Genomic DNA, 20,812 nt, shown 5'->3' on the forward strand with positions numbered 1-20,812 from the left:
AAGTACTCCCTTTACTGAAGAAAGGGGACTTTCTTTCTACACTGGATCTAAAAGACGCTTACTTTCATATCCCAATTCACAAAGCCCACAGAAAATACCTAAGGTTTGTGTTAGAAGGACAACACTATCAGTTCAAAGTCCTTCCGTTCGGTGTCACAACAGCACCGAGAGTTTTCACAAAATGCCTGGCTGTGGTGGCAGCACACCTAAGAAGACAACAAATACATGTCTTCCCATACTTGGACAATTGGCTAATAAAGGCCAAGTCAAAGGAAGAATGTCTTCACAGCACACAGAAGACAATTCAATTGCTGCACCACCTAGGGTTCACGGTGAACTACAAAAAATCACACCTGCAACCAAACCAGATTCAGCAATACCTGGGGGCTACAGTAGACACAGAAAAGGCAATAGCATACCCCAACCCAATCAGAGTACAGACAATGGTCGGGTTAATACAAAGATTTCAACCACAACACTCACTTCCAGCACGAGTGTTTATGCAACTATTAGGCATGATGTCCTCCTGCATACTGCTAATACCACATGCCAGACTACAAATGCGCCCACTACAAGAGTGTCTAGCGACACAGTGGAATCAGGCTCAAGGTCAGATTACAGATCTGGTGTTGGTAAACGACCGGACGTATCGCTCTCTGAAGTGGTGGAACACAGAAAACATTTCCAAGGGACGGTCGTTCCTAGAGCCAATTCCACAAGTGATAATAACAGCGGACGCATCGCTCTCCGGATGGGGAGCGCATATGGACAGATACACAGTACAGGGGAAGTGGAGTGTGCAGCAAAAGAAACTGCACATCAACTACCTAGAACTATTAGCAATATTTCTAGCACTAAAAGCTTTCCAAATGCAAATAACAGGCAAAGCAGTCCTGATCAGAACAGACAACATGACTGCAATGTATTATATTAAAAAACAGGGGGGACACACACTCTCTCCAACTGTCCAGACTAGCACAGGACATATGGAGATGGGCCATTCCTCAAAAGATCTACCTGTTAGCGGAACACCTACCAGGAGTTCAAAATCAAATAGCAGACATCCTAAGCAGACAGTCAGAACAAGTACACGAATGGGAGCTGCACGACCAAATACTACAGCCATTCTTCCAAAAATGGGGGCAACCAGAGATAGATCTGTTTGCCAATCATCAGAACGCAAAATGCAAAGAATTCGCATCCAGGTACCCACACCAAAGGTCCTAGGGCAATGCACTGTGGATAAATTGGTCCAACAGATTTGCTTACGCGTTCCCTCCTCTACCACTAATTCCATTACTGGTTCGGAAACTGCAGCAACATTCAATGACAATGATACTAGTGGCACCCACGTGGGCAAGACAGCCGTGGTTCACCACGCTGCTACAACTCTCACAAGTACCACATCAAAAGCTAAGGTTATTACCCATGCATCTTACACAGAACCATGGAGAAATAATGCACCCAGATCCCAAACAACTGAACCTAGCGATCTGGCTCCTGAGGTCATAGAGTTTGGGTATTTAGATTTACCACCAGAATGCATGGAAATCATTAAACAAGCAAGACGTCCTACCACCAGAGCATGCTATGCAGCAAAATGGAAGAGGTTTGCTATACACTGTAACAGTAAGCACATCAACCCTCTGGACGCATCCACTAAACAAATCATTTGCTATTTATTACACTTACAGCAATGTAACCTAGCATATACCTCTATCAGAGTTCATCTCGCAGCCATAGCGGCGTACCTACAAAACAGGCAACATCTGTCACTGTTTAAAGTACCAGCAATTAAAGCTTTCATGGAAGGACTCAAAAGAGTCATTCCACCAAGAAGACCACCTTCCCCAGTCTGGAATCTCAACATAGTGCTTACCAGACTAATGGGGCCACCATTTGAACCTATGCATAGGTGTGAAATACAATTCCTCACATGGAAGGTAGCCTTCCTCATAGCTATCACGTCACTTAGAAGAGTGTGACAAATAGTGAACTGCAGGCTTTTACGATTCAAGAACCATTTATGCAGCTACACCAAAATAAAGTGGTTCTTAGAACAAACCCAAAATTCTTACCGAAGGTTATTTCAGCATTCCACATCAATCAGTCAGTGGAATTACCGGTTTTCTTTCCAAAACCACAAACAGTAGCTGAAAGAGCCCTACATACACTGGATGTTAGAAGGGCCATATTGTACTATATAGAAAGAACACAAACTTTCAGAAAGACAAAACAGCTATTTGTAGCGTTTTCTCCCACACATAAAGGCAATCCCATCTCCAAAGCGGGCATTGCCAGATGGATTGTAAAATGCATTCAAATATGCTACTTAAAGGCAAAGAGAACATTAACTGTTCCTCCTAGAGCTCACTCTACACGTAAACTAGGAGCATCTATGGCATTTCTGGGGAACATTCCACTAGATGACATATGCAAAGCGGCTACCTGGGTTACACCGCACACCTTCACAAAACACTATTGTGTAGATGTGCACACAACACAACAAGCTAGAGTGGGACAAGCAGTATTAAAAACATTGTTTCAGACAGTTGCAACAGACACGGGCGACCACCGCTAGGGAGAGAACTGCTGTATAGTCTATTCATAATGTACCATCTGCAGCCCATATGCCTCGAACGGAATATGCTACTTACCAGTATGCATCTGTTCTTGGCATAGAGGGCTGCAGAGTGGTACATGCCCTCCCAGCCTCCCCGGAAACCTGTGTCTGTTCCAACATTATCTTATTTAGATACACTTACATGGGCACTCTTATCTGTATTCTACTATACTACTCCATCTAACCCTACTATAGCAAAACAATCTAAGGATGGAGCCGATGCCCATGCGCACTACCAACCAAGGGAGGAGTCACCAAGAGACAAAAGACTCTCCAAGAGAAAAACAAAGTGCAATCATCCGAGCCCAACACCAGATGGCGATCTATTCATAATGTACCACTCTGCAGCCCTCTATGCCAAGAACAGATGCATACTGGTAAGTAGCATATTCCTTCCTTGGTATCCTACCTGGTTAAGGTCTTACAGAAGCTCATCAGCAGATGTCTCACCGACCACCTCAACTACAACTAGCTCCTAGAAGCCATGCAGTACGGCTTCAGGCCCAACCACAATACACAAACATCACTCCTTGTCTCCACAGACTAAATCCCCATTTCCTGGACAGAGTATACCATGCAAACCTCATCCTCCAGGACCTCTCTGCAACATTTGACAACGCATCTACCCCATTCTCATCAAATGCTCACACAAGATTGACATCCAAGGACCTGCTCTCAGCTGAATCTTCTCCTTCCTGACGGACTGAACTCAAGCTGTTATCCAGGCACCATACTCCTTGGAAGCCTGCAAACTCATCTATGGAGTACCTCAACATTCGTCCTTCAGCCCTGCCCATTTCAGCTTCTACATGGATCCCCCTTGCCAATGTCATCTGTGCACACATCAACTTTTCTCCTATGTTGATGACACAAAGCTCATCATTTTTGTTTCGGAAAAGACCCTCAACACAAGAAACGAGTTCACCCCATGCATGATCAAAGTAGCTAACTGGATGAAAACCACCCGTCTCAGGCTCAATGCAGATAAAACATCAGTATTGATCTTCAGTCAGTACACCTCACCGGTGGTTAACCGAACTCAGCCGTACACCCTCTACAAGCACCATGTCAGGAACCTCTGGATAATCATTGACAGCAAATTGGACATGACCACACTAGTCAAGGCTATTACAACATGTAGATTTCACACCCTGAAGATACTCGGGAAGGTCTCCAAATGGCTGTCAAGTAACTCCTGAAAAACGTCATTCCCACCTTCTATATCAGCCAACTAGGTTACGGGGCAACACTCTACGCTGGAATCACCAAGCAACTCATCAGAAGTCTACAAACCATCCTGAATTCAGCAGCCTGACCCATCCTCAACCTCCCACACAGAAGTCAAATCACATTTCACCTCAGAGATCTCCACTGGCTCCTGATAAACAAATGTGCTCAGATCAAACTTCTCACTCACACATTCAAGGCACTACACAACTCACTCTCCACGTAACTAAACAGACAGATAGCTTTTCACTACCCACCCAGGCACCTCCGTTCCGCCATCCTCCTGCCAGCACACATCTCACGCATACACAGTAACTGGTGCCTAGGTGGGGCCTTCTTGTACATTGTTCCTAAAGTATGGAAAGACCACCCACTATCAGAGCCTCCTTCTCTCTTCTTGACTTCCTCAAGAAGCTGAAGATCTGACTTTTCAAATAATCCCAGCTGTAGGCCAGGCTAGGCAATCGCCCCTGCTCAGTGCTGGATACCCTTGTGGGTGCGAATGCGCTTCACTAATGAATATAACATAACATACAAAATGGTATTAGAGCACTGGTTAAGGTGGAACGGTATAGGACCTTGTTTTGGGACAGACTGTAGAGAATGTTGTAGGGATGTCTCCTGCTCAGATGCTCCAGGGGCAGTGCTGTGTTGGAGCGAATACTGTTGGGAGAGCTGGTTTGAAGTTGTGGATGGTACAGAATGAGCTCAAAGCATTCACTTGAATCTGGTATCTGTGGGATACATTACATGGTTTGGTAAATGTATCACCTGTACTGAATGGTGCTGAAGCGATGGGCGATATGCAGCTGTGTGAGTAGCACATAAGATCTTCTTTTAAACGCAGTGTTCCTGCTGTAGGAAATACCTGAAAGGGCTATTAGAGGCAGAAAATTGAAACACTGGCCTTGGAGGAGACAAGAGGAGTGGTACGGTGCTCACTTGGATCATCTGTTGGTGATAACTAATGCAGAAACTCTGCTTGCAGGGAGCCCAGTAGATCGGTGTAGACCACAGTGCTTCCATGGGACGAGCCTGTAGGCTAGATAAAAAATGCAAATTGTTCTGCGACACTGCTTAGACAAGGGGTATTACTGGATCTGCAGCCTCCTTAGACTGGTGTTCTGAGGACGAGTGCAGAGAGGGTTCTGCATTTGTCCTAGAAATTCTCTGTCCCTGCGCCCCTTGCAGGGTCAGCAGGAAAGCTAGAAATAGACCAAGGCGCGGCCCATGTGACTGGCATCGTAATACCATCTGCCTGACAATGTGGCCTTTCTTCACCCTCTCTGTGCCTGGTTCCGAGCTCGGAGGGAGGCTGGGCTGACTCTGGGGGCTCGGATGGCAGCAGAGCGAGAATAAAGGGAAGGAATGCAGGCTTTGCCTCTGCTGTGACCTGTGTCAGATTTTGTAGGAGCCCACACTATAGTCAACAGAAGCCCCTATTAAGGGCCTGATTACAAGTGGCTCGTAGTTCTCAGACAACTGCGTAAACCCCGGTTTGTGCACCTTTCCAGATTAGGTGTTTGGTTGTATTTATTACGTTAGACAATTATTGGATGTGCTAAATACCTCAACCTTAGTTAAATTTCGGCTAGTCAAAACTGATGAAATTTAACAGGGGAAAAGCATGCGCTATTTACTGTATCATGCGTATTTTGGTGCGTTAAACAACGTAATCCTCATGTTATTCCCCTACTTGTAATAGGAACTATTTGTCACACCCTATAAATAACGTTCCCAGTCGTATCGTTATTTATTAGGCGCGATAAATAGCTCCTATTTTCTTAATAAGGTCCCATAAGTAGGACAACGTGGATTCATCACACCACTTACAATCCCTTCGCAACGCACCAAAACGGCGCCTTGTAATCAGGCCCAACATGCCCTCCTCTTCCCCCATAAGATCACCCATTCATGACTGTTCTACCCCTTTTTGGACCCTTTGACCCGGTTGGGGCATTTTCTCTGCTACTGGAATCTGACTCTGTGTTCTGGCCTCTTTATTCGCTAAAACAATAATTCTTATGACTAGATAAAGTGGAAATATTCAGGCCCACAGCCTACGGGATAAGGACTTTTGAAGTCTCTGTTTTTGAGATGATCACAATCGTCATGATGGTTGCATTTGGTTAACATTTTGCTATCAGGCTCAAAAAATAAATGCTTGCATCAGTGCCCGAGAAATCCCCAGCTGGCGCCTTTCCATCCAAAAAATTAACAGCAATGAATTGTACAAGGCCAGTAGAGCCAGAATGAGAGAATCAGTCACATGTTAGGCAGAGCCAAGTTTCTTGCTGTCAGCCAGCCTACCTGTTGCATTTTATTTACAAAGTTATTGCATGTAAATTTGTTAAATCAATACATACCTTTTGCAGTGTTTTAACGACATCAGTGTGGCAGGCCAAAGCTCTATGTCCATGCAGTAAAGTGAAACTGTCCGAAACAAGAAGTGGAAATTCAAATTGTTTTGTTCAATTGTACATTGAAACCTTAAGTAATACTCAAAAGACGTAGCCATGGGTATCGGTAGCATACTTTTATTAACCACACACAACGGAACTCTTACACCGAAGCAGCACGTTTTGCATCCATTCGGTCTGTGTTTTGAAGTAAAACCTCCAGCCTCATGTCCTGTAACTTCTTTTTCTTCTGCTGACCATGGTGTGCCTGTGTTGTATTATTTGAAATCTTGGTGAACTCCTTTTACTACGTAACAATCACTGGCCATGCTAGTAGATCTGGTTTATAATTGAAGGTGCCTCTTCAATCATTGATGGTTTTAGGCACTCAATAAGTCATCATACATGCACTCTCTTACTAATCCTTACACTCACATATCAATTCATCCAGCATCTGACTCATTCTTGCATTCACCCACTTATACAATCACAGTGAAACACAAACTCAACAACAGATGCTTGACAGGGATATCCTTGCAATAACAAATGCAATTAAACATAGCAGCTTGGCTGCTATCTTTAGAACCAACACGCTGGCGATCTTCGAATGGTAAAACGTCGATATGCCATGGCCAACAACATTCTGTGATGGCTACCTGCTTTAGAGGCTGTGGGATGTGGTGCACTGCAGATGAAGAGAGCAGTAAGCAAGCAGCCTGTTAGCACTATTTGAGGAGCTGGGGTATGGTCTAAAAAATGGAAATAAAAGAGAAGAAAAAATGAAATGAAAGGGGTCTTATAAAAGAGGAAATGGAAAACTAAAGGCCTGGACTAACAACCCTGGCAGTGAAGTGCACTCATTTTCTAGACATATGTCCGCATGTGGTCAGACATATGCCATTTCTGACAGGTGAAGTGAGAGCCAATGGCTGAAGTGGCTGACCCATTGGCCCATGCTGTATGCTGTCATGGGTGAGGCAGAATGTAAATGACCAATGTCGGAAGAGGGCTGACCCCGAGCCCTTCTTTGTATGTGTTTATATTTATGAATATAATGGTATGTTAATGTAATTTGTAATGATTTTTTTATTATGATATCTTGGCTGCCTTCTAAACTTGTCAGGGTTTCCGAAGAGATTCAAGCAAGAATTATTACAGTGAACATATTTTACGAATGGGGTTTGTCAAAAGAAGTAATCAACATCAATGTTTTACCTACAAAGGTAATCTGTGAATATGACCTTTGGATCAGTCCACTTTAGACATTGCTTTGTTGGGCTATCATTTGCAGTTTAGTTCTGCCCCCTCCCAGGTCATCATATACAGATTTGGAAATTGGGTCACCCCCTTCAACCTTTGACTTGTAAACATTGTCAGCTAGATTTAGCATAAGGCAACAGAACAGCCATTCAGTGTTTGGCTCTTCAGGCAGTGTGGGCGACAGCACCTTGCCCACTTCTGTCTGCTTCCACCCCTTGAAGGAATAAAAACCATCATGCAAAAGAGTTGACATCAACCGATGAACTTTAGCGATCCTTGCACCTGCTTTACCCTGTACTGCTTGCTGCCCTGCTTGTTACCGTGGCTCACAGCAGACATGGCATCTGCTGTGCCCTGAGAACATTGCAAGGCTGCTTATTTCTTTTCAGTGTTAAGTGCCCGGTAACCAACCATGCATATTAAAGTTCACCAAAACGTTATAAAGGGTCAGTGCATAACCTTTTGAAATCTTGGCAATAAAGTTCTTCACTACTATCTTTAGCACCATTATACCCTCTAGTATCACCAGTACCATAATCCTTTACACCTCTGTCACCATTACTACCCATTACTTCCACCATCACTACTACTACCAACACCACTACCGCTTTCAACATTACTACTTTAATTACCACAAGCATCATCTCCACCATTTGTTTCACTTCCCCTCTCTTTTCCCATCAACAATAACACCACTCTTGGTAAAGAGAGGGTGACCTAACAAACTTTTAAACCAATTATCCCTGAAGAATCACGTCAGGTGATCCTTACCTCTAAATCAGGATCCCCTTTTGATCCCTGTTCCCCCTTGATCTTACGTGCCATAATTGAAATCATAAATCCCATCATAAACCAAATAATAAATGCCTCTTTGGCAACTGTTAAGATTCCTGAAGAATGGAACCTCGCAGCAGTAAAGCCACTACAAAAGAAACAACTTGCGGACCCCTCCACTCTCTCTAATTTACAACCGATTTCTCTTCTACCTTGCCTTAGCAAGATTACAGAGAAATTCGTCAACCGCCAACTTACTACATTCTTGGAAGATGCAAATCTGCTTCACCCCAATCAATCCGGTTTTAGACCTCAACACTCCACTGAGTCAGCCCTATGGTATACTGCTGAATTCAAAAACGTGGTTATATACTGTGCACTACGATGTTTTTTTCTCAAATCTTCTGTGTGTGACGTGCTCCTTGGGGTTTGCTCCCTGCTCGGGAGTTACGTATAAATGTGTGGATAGCACTATCGTAAACCATACGATGGTGGCTCCCAGGGCACTGCCGTGTGTTGCTGAATACCTCAGCTGAACATTGTCAATAAAGTTTATTCACAAAATGAAACAAAGTCTTTCTTATTCTTTTCAGGATTTTTAATTCATCCTTTTCAGTTTCAACCATATATATTGGTAACTAGTTGTTGTAGTCACGTTTTATATATTTCCTTCATTTTTCAAACATGAATTAAAATTTCACAATCCATGGAAAATCCAATGTATTTCGCCCGTAGGGCTTCATCAGGGAAATCTACAACATGAAAAAATATATCTATCACCAAATCATATATAGATGTTATATATAGATGTTATATTACATCACAATGTCATAATCTAAACACAACCAGTACTGATAGAGTTCAAATTCAAATACAGGTCAAAAATGTCAAATACTATGTAACCACTTTGTTATAAACGATTCATGAATTCCTGGTATTCAGTTATACCATCTCCCTATGGTTTCTAGGGCGTACACTACAGGTTAATTCACCAGGGTCTTTCCAAATTGTACCGTAGCTTTAACGCGTCGTGGTGTGCAAGGTATTGTTTATCAAAAATACGCACTGGTTACAGTGCCCATCTGGGTTAGTCGTAATTCTATTAAGCAACTAAACTGAACATGTTACGCGCTGCTTACTTTAAGAAATCGGCAATTCTTACCCGGGACGAGTCAAAGTTACGCGCGCTTTCCCCTCTGTGCTTGCAGCGTTTGACACGATCTCCTCTACCGGCGGCGTGTGACGTACTAACCAGAAGTGTTTGGATTTAAAGACCCAGTGCATTTAAAGAAACACTCGCTGTTGATACTCGAGCTATTTAAAACAGCGTGTACGTTCATAGGTAAATCATTCTACGTCAGTAGAAAATACATGCAAATCTCGTTTCAAGATACAAGTTGGTTGACAAATGATAGTGAAAATGAAATCAAAGGGTATGCATGCCAGTCATAAAGCTCATATGCAGTTATCATCATCGTTAGTGTATTTACAAGTAACAACTATATTCCACTCTTTCATTAATTCCATAAGGTACCAAGCTCTGTAAATAAAAAATCCAGTGATTTTCTCGCATGAGTAAAGTTTTTTTGTTGTCTTTGTCATCTTTCTTCTCAACAATTTCAAGGATGCAGGCCTTTATTTGATTGATTTGGTGTCTTTGTTCCAAGAAATGTGTGGCCAACGTGGATTTCATCACCTTTGTTCTAATGTTGCTTTTGTGTTCTGTTAATCTAGTCTTTAGTTTGCGTTCCGTGTGACCAACGTACACCTTGCCACATGGGCATTTAATTAAATAGATGACAATTTTGGTATCGCAAGTTCCTGTGACTGCTAGTTTAATTTGATTCCCTTTCATCGGATGTCTGATGGTGTTACCTTCCAAGATATTCTGGCAGTTGCTACAATTTCTGCAAGGGATGGTTCCTTTGTAGGTTTTTTTGTCCTCTTTGTTGTCTGGATATTTAATGATTTCGCCCAAATTTTTGGCTCGGGTGTATGCGAACACGGGTTCCTCCATAAAAATGTTTTGGAAATCTGGTTCAGTTTGTAACATTGGCCAATGTTTTTTAATTGCTTTCTTAACCAAATGGCTTACGGTGGAATACTTGCTAACGCATGTTATTTTTGCATCCTTCTTGGTCGGTTTCGAGTCAAGTAACATCTCTCTGGATTTCAGCTGTGCCCTTTGTTGGGCTGTTTTCAATGTGCTCTCCGGGTATCCACGTTTTTTGAAACGTTGTAACATATTTTCTGTTTGTGTCAGTGATACCTGCGGGTTTGAGACAATCCTTTTTACTCGCAATAGTTGGGAGTACGGTAGATGTTGTTTGAGTGGGCTAGGATGAAAACTCTGGTATATCAATAGATTGTTCCGATCTGTTTTTTTGGTATATAGTGTAGTTTCAAAGTGGTCGTCTTCTTTCATGATAGTCACATCTAGGTAATTGATCAGTTTGTCATGAATTTCTGATGTGAATTGGATGCGTGAGTCTATGGAGTTTAGCTGACTGATGTTCTTAATCAAATTTTCTTTATCACCTTTCCATAGTATAAATATATCGTCAATATATCTTATATACATCCTTAGTCCATGTTTCCATTGTTCGTTATGCATGATGTGTTTTTGTTCATATTGATGCATGAAAATATTCGCGTAGGCTGGGGCAGCCGGATTGCCCATAGATGTTCCTGACTTTTGGAGGTACCACCGTTTGTCACATTCAAAGTAACTGTGCATCAACACGAAATTCAATAACTCCAATAGGAAGATATTTAGTGGTTCGTCATATTCCATCTGGAGCAACGCTTCCTCCACTGCCTCTATTCCCATAGCATGTGGTATAGAGGTGTACAATGCTTGTACATCAATCGTACATAGGGTAATCTCTATGCACCCATGCTTATTTCAGGGGTGCAACAGGGTAATCTCTATGCACCCATGCTTATTTCAGGGGTGCAACAGGGTGTCCTTTTGACACCCCTGCACCCTTGAAATTGCATTCTCAATTTGCGATTCGCTAATTGCAAATTGAGAATGTCTTCCCAGTCATTCCTATGGGCCTCTAGGCCCATAGGAATGAATGGGGAGGTATTCCTTAATTGCGAAACGCAATTTGCGATTCGCAATTAAGGAATATATAGGATTTGCAAAAATTATTGCAAATCCTACACGTATAGCATTTTGCGATTCTCAAATAGCGATTCGCAAAAAATCGCTATTTGAGAATCACAAAATGACTTTTTCATACATATGGCCCTTAGACTCTAGCTGCTGGACGATTAACATCATCTGTATGCCTTTCCCTCTGTTATTATAATATAAATCTATTTAACAGAAATAGCTTTTCTGCATCCTCTTTTTGTACCTACAAGGATCTGTCCCATTCCGTTACCAGTTATTTTGAGACGTTTTCAATCTGTACTTTTGTTTGTGGCTTTTCTGACTTCTTCTTTGTATATATGAGTGTGGACTGACAGTTGTAAATGAGTTTTGGACATTAAGAGAAGAGAAATAGACAGCACCCTATGAGTAATCCTTACTGGGCTTGGTGTCTTACTGGCATGACATTTAGAGAGTGCATTTTAGTCCAACAGGTGATCCATCCTCACTGAATAAATACATGTTAAAGTATAGAATTAGTAGCCAATAAGGAAATATTTGCAGAGAAAACAAAATGCCAATGTATGTACTTTGTAAGAGTATCGAAGTTAACCCTTGGCTGAGATGATCAATGAAGAGAAGGGGGTGATGAATGTAATGTGAGCTTTTGAGAGGAAACAGGGGCTAGACACACCAGAACTGGGACAAAAATCTCTGCTGTGTAAAGATGTATTAAAGCCTCTATGAAAGCTTATCAGTAAATCACCAGTGGAGATCCAACAATACGTTGTCCGAATAATTGGCACAGTTCACAATTGAGGGCTTTTTTTGTAGACAATATAATAATAATTTGGATCCTGGGAACTTTCCAAGGCCGGAGCTTTCACAAAGCCTTCCACTGCTTTACTATTGGCAAAGTCTAGTGAATCAAATAGATGTGTAAGACTGCTGCACTTCATGACACAGGTAGCTCTCCGTAATGAAAGCAGGGATGGTCACGCTCTAGAACTTATCTCATACTTGCCCTTGTTGAGTCAAACAACTTGATAGTGGCAAAAATCATAGAAATTCAGTACTGAATGACACACCAATCCTAGATCACCTGGATCAGCATGCGGATAGTTCGGGCAGGTCCACCATGGAGGAAGATTTATTTAAACATCTGATCAGTGGTTAGTGTAATGGAGCCAAACGTATGTGCATGCAGGCGGTGTGGTGTGTCTATTGTATGATTAATCCTGTTCTTGATTTTTGTATACTTTTTTGAGGGCATTTTAAACATGACAAGTTTCTCATATATAAACATTGTTGTAGAATATAAAAACAGCTGCAACCCTCCCTTCTTCCCACCCAAAAGTGCTCTACCCGTTCACGCGAATAAAGAATACAACGTTCAGAGAATATCACAGGATGCAAATCCTCGTAGCAGTGTGGTTTCACAACACACCTCACTCCAAATCTCGCAGCCAAACGACTAGCCCTCTCACTCAACTCAGTAACCCAAAACTAATGGGGGCAGGGAATCCGGGGGTTCCAGAAGTTCTGTAAGCACTGCCGCCCAGGCCTGAAGATCATCTGTAAGTTTATGATCAGTGTTTTTTTCATGTGGCTTTCCTCTGCCACTGCCCATTCATCGATGTCAAGGAGCCATTCAGGCACTTTCGGCGCTATAGGGATAACCATCTAATGGCTAGTCTCTGCTTGTCAAGTACTAAACTCAAGAGGAGAAATGTCCTGCTAAGCTTCTTTTTCTTTCAAACTGGGACCCGTCCCAGCAGACTCAGCCCCACATCCAGAGGAATGGCCTACCCCGTAACTGTATTCAAGGAAGTCAAAACTGTCTGCCAGAAATGATCTAACCCGGGACACCCACAAAACATATGTGCAAAGTCTGCTTCCCACCCGGCTCAGCGGTGACAATAGGGCAATTTTGCTGGATAAAAAGCATGTAGTGTGGTCAGTGTGAGGTACACTACATTATATTGGAGCAACTTGAATCTCACATTCGTAGAGGTCCCCTTTACCCCTTCATGAGCTCACTCCCAGTCTTTTGCAGTAAGAGGAGTCCCCAAAATCTCATACTACCCGTTATGTACAGGCAGGTCACTGAGTGGTAATTCCTCTCGTAATGCCCTATAAACATGCAAGATTAGTCTCTGGCCTCCTGCTATGTTCAGTAGTGTCCTCAGAGTCTGCGACTTTTGCGGGACCTCAGGGAAAAAAGGCCAAATCCCACGAGCTTTTGCAGCAATTTTAGCAAACTATAAAATCTGGCCCGGGCCCAGGACAAAGTCTGTATGACATCTGTTAGTGTAATAAACCAGTCATTGGGGTATATGTCCAGAAAGGTGTCACACTAACCGGCAAGTCACTTATCAACTGACCTAATTCGCACAATAAGACCAAATGGGCACGTTGTCCAAATATTAAAATCCGGTGCTTAGGGGCTCTAAGTAATGCAAGTCTGACCGTCCTCTCCCGCTCTCTGCATACTTGTCTGACCACTTACGGCATCGAAGCAGAAACACCCGCCCCATCATTAAAAGCTCGGACAAAGGGAACACCATCACAAACCACCCAACAACAATCTCTGCTCTTCATTGAGCTAATGCACTGCATGCTACAGCTGAGCTGCTAGGTAGCTAGGAGAAGATATGGCTCCTCAAACGCACTCCGGACAACCTCGCAGCCCACAAGGACGCCATCTGCAAACATCATCACCTCATCAAATTAGCCAAGAGATCCTCCTTCAAAGACCGCCTGGATAACAACGCACACAACAGCAAAGAGCTCTTCAGCATCGTCAAGGAACTCTCCAACCCCAGTGCCAACGCCAATGACATACCGCCATCACAAGAACTGTGCAACTCACTAGCCACCTTCTTCCACCGCAAGATCGCTGACATCCATGACAGCTTCAACACCATGACTGCCCCGACTACGCCAGACTCCATCTCCCCTGTGAACACCACCAGCGCCAACCGCCTGACCTTCTGGTCCAACGTCAACGAGACACTCAAGGTCATGAACTCCAACCACTCAGGATCTCCGTCGGACCCGTGCCCACACCACGTATTCAACAAAGCAGACACAGCCATCGCACCCCAACTACGGATGGTCATCAACATCTCCTTCGAAGCAGCGACATTCCCAGAAAGCTGGAAACACGCTGATATCAACGCCCTCCTCAAGAAACCCAATGCGGACCCCAAGGACCTCAAGAACTTCCGGCCCATCTCCCTGCTCCCGTTCCCAGCGAAGGTCATCAAGAAAATCGTCAACATGCAACTGACCCGCCACCTCGAAGAGAACAACATCCTGGACCCGTCCCATTTCGGATTCAGACGCAACCACAGCACCGAGACAGCCCTCATCGCCGCCACAGACTACATCAGGCGCCAACTAGACAACAGCGAAACATCAGCCCTCATCCTCCTGTCAGCCGCCTTCGACACAGTCTGCCATCGCACTCTAAAGACACGCCTCCTAGAAGACGGAATCCAAGGAAAGGCCCTCGACTGGACCACGTCCTTCCTCTCCGGCAGAACCCAGAGCGTCCGCCTCCCGCCCTTCCGATCCGAAACCACTGACATCATCTGCAGCGTCCCCCAGGGCTCATCCCTCAGCCTGACGCTGTTTAACGTCTACATGGCCCCCCTCGCACAAGTGGCCTGCCAACACGACCTCAACATCATCTCCTACGCTGACGACACCCAGCTCATCCTCTCCCTCACCAAGGACCCGCACACTGCCAAAACCAACCTCCACGAGGGAATGAAGGCTGTCGCCGACTGGATGAGCAACAGCCGTCTGAAGCTAAACTCGGACAAGACGGAGGTACTCATCGTCAAACCCACCCCCTCAGCCTGGGATGACTCCTGGCAGCCGACCACACTGGGAACAGCACCAACACCCACCGACCATGCACGCAACCTAGGATTCCTCCTCGACTCCTCCCTCTCCATGTCCAAACAGGTCAACGCCGTCTCCTCCTCCTGCTACAACACCCTCCGCATGCTCCGCAGGATCTACAAGTGGATCCCGACCAAAACAAAAAGAACGGGGACACAGGCCCTCCTCAGCAGCAGACTGGAGTACGGCAACGCACTCCCAGCCAAACACCTACGTCGACTACAACCCATACAAAACACCTTCGCCCGACTGAGCGTCAACGTCCCCCGCTGCAGCCACATCACCCCCCACCTGAGAGCCCTACACTGGCTCCCCGTTGACAAGAGGATCACCTTTAAGCTCCTCACCCACGCACACAAAGCACTCCTCAACGCCGGACCAGCCTACCTGAACAGCAGACTCTGCTTCTACACCCCCACCGCCAGCTCCGCTCCGCCAGCCTCTCCCTCACCATTGTCCCCTGCATCCAACGAACAACCTCCGGTGGCATATCCTTCTCCTACCTCACCGCCAAGACCTGGAACTCCCTCCCTACCCACCTACGACAGACCCAAGACCTACTCGCCTTCAGAAGACTCCTCAAGAACTGGCTCTTCGAGCAGTATTGGCACCCCCTCCCCTCAGTGCCTTGAGACCCTCACGGGTAAGTAGCGCGCTTTACAAGTACTCTGATTGATTGATTGATTGATCGTATAAATCCAGACAGGGCAATTCCAGACCCCCCTCCCCAAGTATGCTTGCGTGTGGCCAGACTAACTTGTTTCCTCCCCGAGGCCCATAACAGTTCCACAACGTACAACTTTATTGTACGTTTTCCCCTGCTCCTTCCAGCAGTGGGGCGACGCTCCAACGCCATAGCGGAGGAGCTGCCCCTGCCAATGACTGCTTCATTTACTGCGATCAGAGAAGCGCGACAGAGGCTTTCATCAGTGCTTCATATTCACTTTCATTTTATTGAGCTCGTAACTTAATTGGAGTACATCAGATATGGATGAATGCACTGCGGGGACATGGTCATTATATCCTTGGAAGATTTATGTAGGCATAGACCGGTGCCCATAGCAAGAATAATCATAGAATAGAATGTGGCTGGGGGCGACAACATCTGTAAAATATGTGGGGCTTGAAATGAATATTGTCATTGCCATATTTATCTTAGATCTCTCTTTTGCTGTCATTCACACAAAGGATTAATTTTTCCAAACACAATGATATTCCTGTTGTATGTCTTTCAAGACCTTCCTCTGCACTTATTGAAATAATTTCCCCCAGCTTCGACCCTGAGATGGTGTTGCTACTATATTATGCGTTGTTATTTAAAGCAGCATGCCTTTGACAACTAGTGGTGTCCTTCTTGTGAGATGGATTTAAAATTCATGGAGAAAGATGTTCAGAAAATTCTTTTTGGTGCTGTACATCAGATACCAGCTCAGGAGAGTATTTGAAATATCGTGCTTTATCGTGTGTGAGATGCTATTTCCTCTCTTTTTTATTTTCAGGTTCGCCAAGAATCTGTCGCCAGATAAAATCAACCTGAGCACCCTGAAAGGAGAAGGACAGCTCACCAACCTGGAGCTGGATGAGGAGGTTCTACAGAACATGCTGGACTTGCCCACCTGGCTAGCCATCACCAAAGTCTTCTGTAACAAGGCCTCCATACGGGTGAGGGGCTGGCAGAGCGAAGGGCGTCATGCCGCAGGCAGTCCATCTAGTGCCAAAAAAATAGACATATTTTGACACACCAGGGAAAGGCGTGGTGTCTTGCAAAACGGTGCCTGACTTGGAGACGAATAGTATAAATATGTAGTACCACGTGAGATAAAAAGCAGAGTCTTGTGCCCTTAGGGGAAGATTGCTATTTGGGTAAGTTGGGGCAAAGCAGTGCTGCAGTAGATAGAATGAAGGTTGTCCTGAAGTGATGAAGTTTACTTGGGTACATTTGAGGGTAGCGGTTCAGGATTGTCACATCTTTTTTCAACGATCCCTGATGTAAAAAAAAAATTATGTAACTCAAATAAGGTAATCTTTTTTTTTTTTTTGGAGTTTAGTATAGACGAAACAAATAATATCACTTATTTGAATATTTATCATTATGTTTGTTATAAGTTTAAAGCAAGAACAATGCGAATTGTGGCCCCTTACTTGTTTACTAAATCTGAAGTGTGCACAGTGATTTCGCTCCACCTTAAAAATTGCACCTGTAGCTCTATTTTTCGACCGTAGTTCGGCAGTACAAACGTAAGTTTTTGCTTTGCTTTTCTTTCCAAACAAAACTGCCTTAGTGTTTTTGTGCGGGGTGGCCTCTGCTTTGCTTAATTTGTGCTAGTGATTGTAGATGATTGGCTGCAGCGTTCAATTTTGGTACCGGAACTTGTTTTATATCATCAGACTTTGGCCCAGATTAAAAGATAAAGACAGAAAAGGCACAGCAATAAGGGGTAAGAGAAACATTTGATATAATAGTGACAAAGGGAGAAAGTGGGGATGTGAATGAAACGGTGAGACAGTAGAGGCAGGTTGGGGATAAAACACGTGAGAGGTGAATCAAGAAGGCCGTACAAACATGGTAGGTGGCCAGGGCATCGGAGTGTCCCGGCCATAGGCTCCTAAGAAACACTTTGGCCCCTGCACTTATTATGTTTTTATTTATTTTACAAATAAGCACTATCTGTCTACAGCTGTGGCCTCGTCTTCTCTTGCCCTTCAACACCCCCGTCCCCCTTCCCCCATCTCTCCTCACTGGGAGTGGCTTCGTAGGTTTGAGTGCCACCCTCTGAATGGGGATCACCCCTTCCTCTGAGACCTTGGCTTCCATGAGTTTCAGTGTTTTATATCGTCATACATTTTAGAAATTACAAGAAGTTCATTCTTCCATGCGTTAAACTTATCTTTATTTAAGCATTCGTTTGCAGTTCGTTATTTGTATGTTATTTTTTACAAGGGGCTCGTGGGTTAGGGTAGAGTAAAACAAGTGGGTGCCACGGAGGGGGAGCGGGCTGAAAAGGCACAAAGTGGATGTCATTTGTGATGAACACTGCACATGTCAAGCATGATGAGTAAGAGAAACATAACTGCTAAGCTTGCTAAGTACAGCGATAAAACCGAGCACCACAAGATAAGGAGCCTACCTCCCCTATTAATCACTGAGTTGGCAGACACTACAGCATACGCCTCTAGGCCACAAAAGTTTCTGGGCACGAAATAGTTTGATAAAAAAGTGTGGCTGGTATCTACCCTCCCAAGACGAAAATGCTGGTGAAGAACAATAAGGAGGACAGACTTCTGGTACGTGACTCACCAGAGAATGAGTTTTTACCCTTCTTTTTCACTTTCACAGATACAGTGGACAAAGCTGAAGACCCACCCTATTTGTTTGGTAATGTGGATTATATTTTTATATGTATCCTTTTTCCCCTCTCTTTTCTTCTAACCTCTTGCACAATCTTTCTCACTTTCTCTTTTTCTTCTTACTGTCTTACCCAGTCTTTGCGGGCCAAGTTAGTGTTCAGAAGCTTCTTGTAGGCAACTCATAGCGCTTCACATACACAAGAACAAATACATTGTCGAAGTGTTACATTAACTGACTTGCAGTAATGGTATATATTGGACTGTATGCCATGTTCTGGGGTTAATGATAAAAACTGCAATATGGTTGTGTGTTTGCAAGATAGGAGAGTTATAAAAAAAAGAAATAAATAAATGCAGTCATATTGAGGCAGGAAGGCGCTTTGACATTTTATGATGCTTGATAATGTGTGGTATTTTGATCAGACACGTTATATTGTGAGGTTGTACCCCATTTGAGACTGCTATCACAACTATCTCCCTTATTAATGCTCGCTCTTTGTCTAGGCATAGGCAGGAGATTGCTGATCTAATTGTGGACCACAAAATAGATGTCCTTTTCATAACCGAAACGTGGATGGATGAAACATCTGAGCCTGATTTACAGGTAGCAGTACCACAAGGCTTTGCGGTATATAGGCTGGATAGACAGGGAGGAAAAAGAGGAGGGGGCCTGGCAATCATTGCCCGGAACATCTTCCCGGTCAGAGTCTCTCCTATATCGTCGCCAGCATTTGAGGCGTTACATTTCACTATCAATCTGACCCCTTCATATAATCTTAAAGGAGTGCTCATCTATAGACCGCCAGGTCCTCGCTCGGAGTTTCTATCCTCCTTTACGTCCTGGATGGAACCATTAGCCATTGAGGACTCCTTCATGGCACTGGGAGACTTAAACTTCCATTTAGATAAAATGGAGGAGTCGGAAACTCAATCTTTAATAGCAGAATGTGAGATGTTAGGTTTAAACCAGTATATAAACGCACCAACTCATGATGCTGGACATATTTTAGATGGCATCTTTTCCAACATCAATGAGCTGGTGATAACTGACATATTGCCCCTCACATGGACCGATCACCATGTCATTCTGTGTCAAATTCCGATTAATCGGATCAACACCCCTAAACGGACCCCTCCTTCACAGGGAAAGTTTAGAGTATGGAAGGACATCGATTTCGAAACCTTCAGAATGTCCCTGTCCAACTCCCGTCCAGATATTCAGCCAGACCCTAACAAAGCAGTAGGTCAGTTTCTTGATTGGGTAGGCAATGCGGTGGAAGCACATGTTCCACTAAAATCCATCTCTAAAAATAGGAAAGTGCCTTCAGCCCCATGGTACTCAAAAACCCTTAGAAAGCAAAAGCAGATATGTAGGAATCAGGAAAGAATCTGGCGGAAGACCTATGACAATATAAGCAAGTCCAGGTATAAGGACACATTAGCCATCTATAAAAAAATGATTTAGGAGGAAAAAAAGAAATATTTCGAACAGCAAATAGAAAATTCCAAAAACTCTAGTCGACAACTGTTTGAGGTAGTTAAGACACTGGCAGGGAAATCGGTAGACATGAGTCCTCCCCAATCACAATAATTCTGTAATGAACTGGCTGGCTTTTTCTTCTCAAAAGTAAATGACATCTATTCTGAATTTTCAGTAACTAAAACTGATACAAACATGAAACCTAAACAACTAAGCAAAGCCCTCAATTGCTCATTCTCCAAATTCAGGGAGGTATCGAAAGAGGAGATAATAGATCTTATGAGGCAGATAAAAACAGGCTCAGCCTTAGATCCCTGCCCCCCAAAAAATTTCACCCCAGTAATTGACTTGGTTAGCAAAGTTATCACCCAAATTTGCAATGCCATGTTCCATTCAGGGGTCTTCCAAAACAAATTAAAAAACACATTATTGAAACCCCTCCTGAAAAAGATCGGTCTAGATAAAACCATTAAAAAAAATTATAGACCAATTGCCAGCCTGCCTTTCCTGGCCAAAGTAGTGGAGAAAACCATGAATAAACAACTATCAGAATACATCGAACAAAACAGCCTTCTGGATGATTCTCAGTTTGGGTTCCGTAAACTGCATGGAACTGAGACTGCACTCATAAAGGCTGCAGATGATATTAGGACCATCAGGGACCAGGGAGGAACAGCGGTACTGGTCCT

At 43.9% G+C, this 20,812-nt stretch overlaps 1 protein-coding gene across 4 annotated transcripts in view; it reads left to right on the forward strand.

Moving 5' to 3' along the window:
• BLTP3A (bridge-like lipid transfer protein family member 3A) overlaps positions 1-20,812 on the forward strand; it is a 636,759-nt gene that overhangs the window by 164,485 nt on the left and 451,462 nt on the right. For all 4 annotated transcript variants that reach the window (XM_086923213.1, XM_086923214.1, XM_086923215.1 and 1 more), the window contains exons 2-3: positions 16,795-16,957; positions 18,633-18,671. In XM_086923213.1, the coding sequence (XP_086779339.1) occupies positions 16,795-16,957; positions 18,633-18,671 (202 nt within the window). The remainder of the gene's footprint in view (positions 1-16,794; positions 16,958-18,632; positions 18,672-20,812) is intronic.

The sequence above is a fragment of the Lissotriton vulgaris genome, chromosome 5 (genome assembly GCF_964263255.1).
Source record: "Lissotriton vulgaris chromosome 5, aLisVul1.2, whole genome shotgun sequence".
In the NCBI taxonomy this organism is placed as follows: domain Eukaryota; kingdom Metazoa; phylum Chordata; class Amphibia; order Caudata; family Salamandridae; genus Lissotriton; species Lissotriton vulgaris.